Raw genomic sequence first — 9,589 nt, 5'->3', positions numbered from 1 at the left:
TCATTATTAAGCTTTTTTTTTTTTTTTTTTTTTTAATTCAATGTGCTGGTTCTCCAGATCACAAAAAAAAAAAAAAAAATGTAATGCATTTCTACAAAAACAATATAAGACATGCAAAAAACAAGAAATTTCTTATTTAAATCTCACTGAAACTTAAATATAAAAACTATTACATGATCTGTGAGAAATTGGCTCTGATGGTTTGCAGTCTGTAAACTCATTTTTATTCACTGTACAGTTCGAAGATGTCCTGATGTGCTGTTAGAGTTCATTGTAATGTCAGCAGCTACTGAAGCTACATCCGTGCAGGTTTTGGCCAACAGGGGGAGCTGTGGAGCTTGTAAACCACGTCCCTTCTGCTCTCAGTCGACTTCCTCGGTCTCATCAAACGCTGCATCCTGCAAAATAAGCAGATACTTGAGTGTTTTCAAATCTTCAACAGGTCAAGCTAATGGTTTAATTAAGAAAGCTTTTGTTTCAAACGTACATATCCTCCTTGTTCCTGCACCCAGGATGAAAAGTAATCCTGCATGTATCGAGCTCCATAGTTCAGCAGGCGGTTTGTGGGCAACGTTTCCACAGCTGACAGACGAGTGGTGACCTGAAACACGAGAAAAACATATCTTCAGAGGTTAGCCAAGACAGTCATGTGAAAATGAGTCAGCAGACCTGCAGATGACTCCCAAAATTCAGCAAACAGGTGTCCCTGACACTGCCACACCTGCCTGAGTATACACTGTGACTCATTTCAAGTTTGTTTGTTTTTTTGTTTTGTTTTTTAAAACTGTTTTTATCCTGGAGAGAATCTGATTTATGGGCAGACAGTCTTCTTGCTCCTAGGTTTACTTGCTGCTAACTAGGGACTGACCTCTTGCTTTTTCAGGACTGATATCACTTGTTCGTAGTCAAGGAGACCAATACATGATGTGTGATTGTTATTGCAACTACAGCAATTTGTGCTACCTGACCACAGCTCCTGCAGCTCACCCAAGCTGCTTTAAGGCAGCAGAATGGCCGCCACACAGTGACTCTTATTTATACCTGCCATTAAGGCACAGGAAGCTGCTGTGGAGACAATAACTCCACGTAAGTGCTGATATAGGAGAAGTCTTCGAACAGTTCCAACATCTCCCTCTGTATATCTGCATTTTGAGCCTTTGTACTGCAATGTCACTAAAAATGGCAGTAAAAACTGACGGGATCATACACTTGCGTCTTTAACCCAGCTGCGGCGGCCAAATCAAGACGTGCATGGCCAGCCGCCTCGTCACACTAGCGACATGGAAAGCGTAATGGCCCCTTAGAGTTTCCTACTCTGGTAACTCCTTCAGCGTTCGTCTCATTCAGATTCATAGTTTCACTGATAGCTTAAGCCGCTCTCACCTCACACATCACAGCCATCTGGGTTTTTTGTGATGCCTGTGGCCCTGGAGAGCTGGGCGAGGGGGTCCTGAGGCCCACTCGTGTCAGGAAGGTGTTTATTAACCTCCTAAAGAATTCATAATTCCAGAAGAGCTCTGCTGCTATGTTGGCATCTTTCAGCACCTGACAAGGCACACACACAAACACAGATTAAAAAAAAAGAACAAAAAAACAAATATAGTTCAGTCACTAAAGATGGAAAAAAACAACAACAAATAATAATGACGTTTCTGATTTGGAGGAATGTGAACATATATTTTTTTTTAATTATATGTTCACAAATAGTGGAAATATCTGTGACCTGCACGTGAGCATGCGTCAAAAACCAAAACCACTCAGCAGAAGCGCGATCACGTGACACAAACTGGTGGTAAACTACTTCCTAAAGAAAGATATTCTGTTGTTTTTCACACTAGATCAAAGTTGTTTTTGTACCTTGTCATCATATTTGTCTCCAGTTTCTCTCAGCAGCAGACCAATTATCTTCTCCACCTCATCTAAAAAGGAACAGAAAACCCAATTATCAGCAGCAACAACACAAGACAGCCAGCATTTAAGGGATTAAAGGTGCACACTTTTATCTATAAAAAAAAACATGTGGGGCGTGTAAACAACGCTGAGTCTAGGTTAAAAAAACGTAAGGAGCTGTCACTGAAAAGAGATCTAAGAACTTGGTTGAAAGTGAAAAGACAATCTTACTCCTTGACACCGCTGCATCTCCTGAGATGATGACCAGATTCAGACCCAGAACTTTGCAGTGGCTCATCAGCGCTAATCCCTACTATAAATGGCTGTCGTGTAAAACTAGCCCTTTGTTTGGTGGAGTCTCGGCTATGAAAACGTGAAGGGGTATTACTGGTGGGCACTTTTTTTTTTACTGAACCTGGAGAATCTGCTGCTGTTGGGGATCGTAATAAACTAAACTACTACAGCAGTCATTTAGAACCAATTGTTCTCAGTGGGTAAACTATCAAATTTCAGTTTCTACAAGCTAGAAAACACTCTTCAGATTTGACTTTTCAACCAAATTAAGGTGGAAATGGACGCCTTATTAAAACGCCAACTATCTTAAAGTGTTCCAATTACCCAAATATTGACTTAACTTCAGCTAAACTGGGCAAACTACAATGTGAAGTGCAAACATTACACATGCATTATTTAGGGAACATTTGATCTGCCCTAGATGCATAAAGTGACCCAGTAGTCAGCCATCTGAATCCAGACGGGGCCCTTTTGTTTTGTTCTGCATGTTCCCCCTGTGCTTGCTTTGTTTCCTCCAGGAACTCCTTTTTGTTCTGTTACCAGAGAACCTGCTGGGTTAACGCTGCCCATCTTGACCGAGTTCACAGAAGAATTTAACTTTCTTTTCCTAAGGCTGCATACCATGTTTCTATTGGCTCTTTAACAGGCGCCGCCTCAAATGTTGTGTCGTCTGTGTCCCTCCTTTTAAGAGGTACAAAAGAAATTAAAAGAAGAAACTCACCGTCTGGGGAATCCGACTCTATTTCTGGAGGAATTAATTGGATTTCATCAGCAAGCTCCATAAGTCTGCTCGCTACCTCTCTCGCCTTCTCGTCCTCGTCCTCCTCGTCCTTCTTTTCAGGCTCATCTAGAAAAACGGAACAAACACGTTAAATCAGACCCTAAAAGGACGGCGTCACAGCGAGCAGTGGGTGATCGGTCAGGTAAAATATATGGCCGAGAGTTGTGAAACAGGAAAAACGCAAAAAACCAACAAGTCTTATGGTTAAGTGAGTGATTCAGCCCAGTGGGCCTCAAAAGTTTTCTGGCATATCCCGGTGATTTTACCAAGAAGCTCAAAACCTTTTAGGGAACATGTTAAAATTACTTCATAAGCTTCTTCTAACGTTTTGGCTCCGGCAGAAGAATCTGTCTATCAAAAACAAAAAAAGCAAGTTGAATTGAAATAAAGGAGAGCATTAACGTATCAGGCAGCACTTTGTTTCAGCATAGTTTCACTTTCTGGTCCATGCCTTTACAGTTTGAGAACCTCGAGCTGGTCTTATCTGTAATGATGAGCGTTTATGAGAAACTAAAACCTGTGTTCAGGTCAGCTGACTTTGCAGAATTCAAACTGGACTCAAACCAGTTTAAGTGTGAAACCAGCAGGTTATTTACCCGTCGCACTAAAAAGAAATAAAAAGGGCTGAGGTCCACAAAATTACCTTTGTAATATTTTTATGGCATGCTGTTGACAGTCGAGACCCATTTTTTAAGACAAAAAATTCTGCAAACATAAATATTTGCTGGTGTTTTTGTTCTCTCGCACTTATAAAAGAACACTTTTTGAGAGTTTAGGACTCTTAGTGTGACATCTTGGAACCGGTATTGACTTTTACCCATTGTTAAACAAAACAAGAGCATCTTCTTCATTTTACCCGCCTCTACAGCGCTCCTGCAGCACAAAAACTTTCCTCCAGTGTCCATAAAAACTTATAACGTTGTCAGATTTACCCGTGAACCTTACACCAATGTCAATGCCCCTCCCTACAATAAAAATTATGACAGTGTTGATAAAGTTGTCAATGATTAAGTTCGAGTCGGAGCTGGTACTTTTCCTGCCTTACTGTTTCAATAAAAATCCAACATGTTTAAGATTACCTCGAGTTTTTCCCCTCTCTGCTGATTTAATACTAAAACGTGTAACCTGGAGTCTTTATCGGTGAAACGGTGCCAGATGTCAGTCTTCTAGTGTATTTCAGGCATCAGTTTAACCGTGAATGATTTTATTTGCATTTTATGACAGTGAACTAACATTTTATAAACAAAACTATGGTGTGAATTAATCAGTAAGGTTAATTGTTGTGTTTTCTAAGGCTACACCTTTATGCTTCCCACCTGTAGCATGGAAACATCTGAATGCAACTTCATCACCAGGCTCCATCGGTTTCTGCTGCTGCTCCTCCTCGTCTTCTTCATCCTTTGTCTGAGGCCTGGTGCAGCTGAAAATGTTCAACATGCGTTTCAATCTCCTCTTCTTCTTTCTGTTTTTCTTCTCTGTGACCTTGTTTTCAGTCTGTGTTGGTGTCTTTAGTGGAGTTTTGACATGTCCATCTGCGTCATCCCCACCGCTTTGTGTGACTGGGCTCCTCTGTGTGTTTGGTCGTCTCCTCGACGGGCAGGCCATGTAGGCCACTAGGACTCTGAACTCCACTGTTTCCTCCATGTTTGCCACGTCTGGGGTAGACTCGGGCTCGTGGTATGTACCAGTGGAGCGGCCATCAGGGTGGGGAATGGGGTCGTAGATTTCGATGTGTCCGTTTGTCATCTTGGCTTGCTGTTACAAAAAAAGAAAAAGAGTCAAACTGAGACCCCGAGCATCGAGAATTCGGCTTTTCAGAGAGATTACAACATTGACAATGAGGTATTATATCGCTTCAGTAGTCAGTGGAATTGTAACTGAAAGGAAAAATGTATTATATAATAAAATGTATCAAAAAAAAAAAAAAAAAAAAAAAAAAAAAAAATATATATATATATATATATATATATATATATATATATATATATATATATATATATATATATATATACATACATACATACATACATATATATATATATATAATTGTATTATATGTTTGACGACATGAGATCATAAAAGCGTCAGCAGGGCACAGCAGCATGTTTAAAGCCATCATGTGAGTGGTACTTTTCTTCATGGAAGTGGGGGTTTCCTGTCAAAATTACCCAAATACATAAAGAGATATCTGAACTATTTTCTCTAAGCATGGTTTTACTGACTAAAGGCAGAAATAAAACAAAATGCACTGGTTTCCTTTAAGTGAGGCAACAAAGACTTATTGTCTCAACTATTAGCAAGACAATGATGCTTTCCTGAGAAATCACATCCCATTTTGAGCAAGAAAAATACCTCCTTTAAGCATATATCATGTTATTTGTGACAAATGCATGACTCTGCTTGTTCATATTATTTTGCACAACCTGCCAGCTGTATAATTAATAAGTATGCTCAGTGTTTCCTGGCACATGATGTGTCTTTAATATTTAAGGTAATGACTGTGTAACACAGGTTAAACTGAAATCTGTTCATTTTTCTGTTACTTCCATTATTTAATGAACAAAACTATATTTTAAAATCAACCCCGAACCCTTTAATCATACTTTCTTTGTTCACTTGCATCAATTTCATATTTTAAAATGTCAGATGTGATCAAATTTACATCCTCAGTGATTAATCTCTCCAACTAAGGTTGCTGTAGTCTAAAAAGTTTTAATCTCGCCTATTTCCAGTTTTTGTTTTTAACTTAGCTGATTTGAGTCAGTCTCCAGAGCTTCGAGTTTCGTTTTGGATAAGAAAAGTTCGTTTCAGTTTCGTTTTGTTAGTTTAGAAAATATATTTAAATAGACGAATTCTGACTCGACTGTTTCAGTAAGTATTATATCATGAAGCGTCTTTTCCAGGGGAAGATTTTAAGATGTTTAGATTTAAAATAGACAAACACCTGGTTTCACTTTGTAAAGACAGGTGACTCAGTCGTCATCCGCACTCTGAAATAAATAAATAATACACGCCTAAGCGTCATCCGGCAGCTCGTCCTGAGCAATTTCACCAAACTGAACCCTGACCTAACAAATAAATTTAAAAAAAAATGTATTTCTACTTTAGTTGCTAAAAACGCCTTAACTCATAGTTTAGTTTTTAGTTTAAGTTAAATATTTAAAAAATACATCTGATTACAAAAATATACAATTAAAAAGGTTTAAAATTTAAAATGAGAACACACTTTATTGGATAAATCACCCTGACGTGTTTAGCTGTAGTCTAACTGGTACCTGTTAAATCCTCATGTCCGAACTGTGAACATTTCCTGGTTTTAATATTACTGTAATTAAAGCCAGTTTAATGTTAAAGTGTTGTTGTGTGGCTCCTCCTCTTGACTTCAGGACTTTGTCGAGGCATGTCTCGGCAGACAGCTGATAGTTTCACCAAACTCAATGAAACACACCGGGACCTCCTGAAGCCACAACTAACCGTGATGTGACGCGTTTCTTTGGGTCAAAGCCGCTCTTAAATCCGTGTAAAGACGACCTAGCTACCTACTCTACGTTAGCCATGAAAAAAAAAACTTTATTGTACTCTTTCGACTTTGAAACTTTATCCAGTGAAGTTGTGTAAAAGTAGCTGTAAACTCGAGTCGCCATTGTTTGACTGAGCTGAAGTGGCTGTAAATGTAAGAAAACAACAACCCAACCGAGACTGCCCCTGAGTTTAACAACACGATAAAAAAGAAGAAGAAGAGTTAGAAAGTTAAACTTTATGCGAGTTAAAACGACCTGTCAGCTACACGGAAGCACTTTTAAATACTTCAAGTACTCCTAGAATACACAAAGACAGATATACTTACGGTCCAAGCGGTCAAACAGACGCTAAACGAAGGAAAAACACTTGACACACCAACTTGTATAGTCACTGAATGAACTAAGTGCCGGTCAGTGTCTTACCGAGGTTTTTATCAACTGTGTCACGTGCTGACGTGCTATGACGTAGACGCTGAAAACGCTAAAACGAGATGAACCGAACAAACTTTTTTTGGGATTACATATCTCGTAAGACCTTTTTTGGAGGGGGAATTAATTTATTTTCCAGCGTGGTGGGGTAATTTTCGATTACAAGTAATTACATTAAAAAAATACACAAGTAAACATTTTTAAATGCATGTGGTAAGGGTATATTCTTACCTGATTTTCTGTCGCACAGACAGAGGTGGTCTGTAAACGTCAGAAAACGGTGATTTCTGCAAACAGGCAGTTGTCAGCACAGTTTGTCAAAGGTAAACAATTATATGGAATAAATATAATGACGTGCTTCGCAGGTATTCTTATGACTCAGCTACCCTGTGTTCGAAGCTGCCTGTGTTATCTTGTATTTGTTGAGCTTTCTGCTGTCCTCTCGGCCAAGTTTCTCTTGAAAATGTTTTTCATGTCCGTTGTTCTGAACACCGTATCTATAAATCACTTTGCCAGAAACTGCAAAGCGCATCTTCTAGATTTCTGGATAAAAGTGGGTGATCACATTCCTGAGCACTCTTTTTTTTAACAGATCATCTGCACATTTTTCTGTTATCGTACATTTAATGAACAAAAACCGTATTTAATGCACGATAAAATAAAACCCCTAATCTTCTACGCATGCTCAGTTTGTACACTTGCATCGCTTTCATCTTTTAATAATGTAAGATGTGGTAAAATGTCAGTGTGCATTTCACAACAACAACTATCCTCCGTGATTAATCGCTTAATCATTCCACCTAAACTTGCTGTTGTTTTTCGCAAAAAACCCAAATTGAATCGTGGGTAATTCCACGTTTTTGTTTTCAGTTAAGTTGATTTCAGTCCGTTTCCAGAGCTTGCAGTTTAGTTTCCGATAGAAAGAAAGTTTCGTTTTTGTTAGTTTAGAACAAAAAAATTAAAATGGACGAATACTGACTAGATGATTTCAGTAGGTGTTATAATATGGAGGGTCTTTGTCAGGGGAAGATTTTCAGAAGCTTATAATAACGATTAAAAATGAAAATAGTCAAACACACAGGCCAGGGGCGGCGGCCGGGGAGGCACTGGCCTTGACTTTATTTCTGCAGATACAATCCCTCCCTGGGCCTGGATCCATGGTGGGACCTCAGTGCACAGATGCTAGTGCACTGGGGTATTGCTAGTATTACACCTTTTAATTAGGCAGAAAAAAATGAACAAAAGTTGAACTGTTTTAAATTCCCATAAACTTCACATACACATTCACATAGCACAACATGTCAAGTTTATTTTCCCAGCATTTCAGGTTAGTCTCAGAGCAACACTAACCCCTAACACCTAACCCCAATTTTGAAATACTGAGTTAAAATTTTGAGATATTTAACCTGAAATTTGATGTACAATCAGTGGAAGAAACAAGCGTCCATAATTTTCTATCCAATGTTTGGAATCATAAACTGGAAGTTTTCTTGTTCTTGCTGACATTTTAAAAAAAAACATCCTGTTATTACAGCATCAGGTTAGCCCGCTAAACTCTAAACCTGCCTTCATGCTTGCTTAACTGCTGCAACATAAACGTGAACAGTGGTTCTTAACCTTGTTGGAGGTACCGAACCCCACCAGTTTCATGTGCGCATTCACTGAACCCCTCTTTAGTGAAAAATAAAATATGATTTTTTTTTTTTTCAAATTCAAGACATAGATATGTTTTTTTACTGGTGCACAAAATGAGCCGTGCATGTCACGGCGGAGGCTTTGCCGAACCCCTAGGGTTCGATCGAACCCAGGTTAAGAACCACTGGTGTAGAAACATTGGTCTGAGCAGAAATGAAAGCTCAGACTAAAAGTAGCCGTGTCCACATTCCAGGAGCTCCTTAGGCATGCCCTTATCAGACAGTCATCAACCTCCACAATCAGCAGGTAAGGCAGGAAAAAGTCCCCAAGCTCCTGCACATCACTGCAAGGAGAGCTTGTGCTACTGAGTATAATGTTGCCAAGAAGCCCTGGTTTTGTTTAGAAGGAATAATTTATAAGGAATTTCACGCTTGTTTCCAATTTCCAAGTTTTTGTGTGTCACACTCCTCTGTTAGACAGCAGGTGTCCCAACAGTACTTTCTGTTTTTGTTTCCAAGGATCCAGATTTGCTTCTCATTTTTTCAAAGTGCTGCTGAGCTCGCCAGATGATCTTTAAAAGTTTTTCTTTGCGCACAGAGGGCTTCTTTCATTTTTTTTTTTTTTTTTGACTTTATGTGCCTCACTGACTTCAGATTAATCTCCTTTGTAAAACCAATGACACTGAGACATTCAAACACAGACAGATGAGACAGATAACAGACCGCTTACCAAACAAACATTGGTTAGTTGTATCTGATAACTTGGCATATCTTATCATGGCATGTAGTTTGTCCTTTACAAAGTTTGTTAGTAGAGGACAAAGCAAGTGGGGTGTGGTCATTGTACACCATATGAAGAAAAAAAAATCCCTCTGTGATGAATAAAGCCTGAAAAATGAGTAATCGCTTAAGACTCTTGGACAGTTTGAAGTGTCTACAGGATTCTTCATAATCATCTAACTTTCCTTTCAGTTACCAAATCATGTTTACGTCATCTTAGGCCCATAAAAGCAATTAAAACAACACAAGGAAGACAAAGA

The 9,589-nt window shown here is 38.9% G+C and overlaps 1 protein-coding gene across 1 annotated transcript; it reads right to left on the bottom strand.

Annotated features, from left to right (window-relative positions):
- Positions 1-36: 36 nt before the first annotated feature.
- Positions 37-6,951, bottom strand: LOC116325459 (apoptosis facilitator Bcl-2-like protein 14). The gene is made up of 7 exons (XM_031746356.2): positions 6,813-6,951; positions 4,282-4,720; positions 2,906-3,031; positions 1,858-1,919; positions 1,384-1,545; positions 488-601; positions 37-398 (listed from the first exon to the last, which is right to left on the bottom strand). Exons 2-7 carry the CDS (start codon positions 4,709-4,711, stop codon positions 363-365), a joined length of 930 nt encoding a protein of 309 aa, XP_031602216.1. The 5' UTR covers positions 4,712-4,720; positions 6,813-6,951; the 3' UTR covers positions 37-362.
- Positions 6,952-9,589: the final 2,638 nt, after the last annotated feature.

Source organism: Oreochromis aureus, linkage group 17, assembly GCF_013358895.1.
Source record: "Oreochromis aureus strain Israel breed Guangdong linkage group 17, ZZ_aureus, whole genome shotgun sequence".
Classification (NCBI taxonomy): domain Eukaryota; kingdom Metazoa; phylum Chordata; class Actinopteri; order Cichliformes; family Cichlidae; genus Oreochromis; species Oreochromis aureus.
The sequence above is the reverse complement of the archived record's forward strand: the minus strand, read 5'-3'. Positions and strand labels throughout refer to the sequence as shown.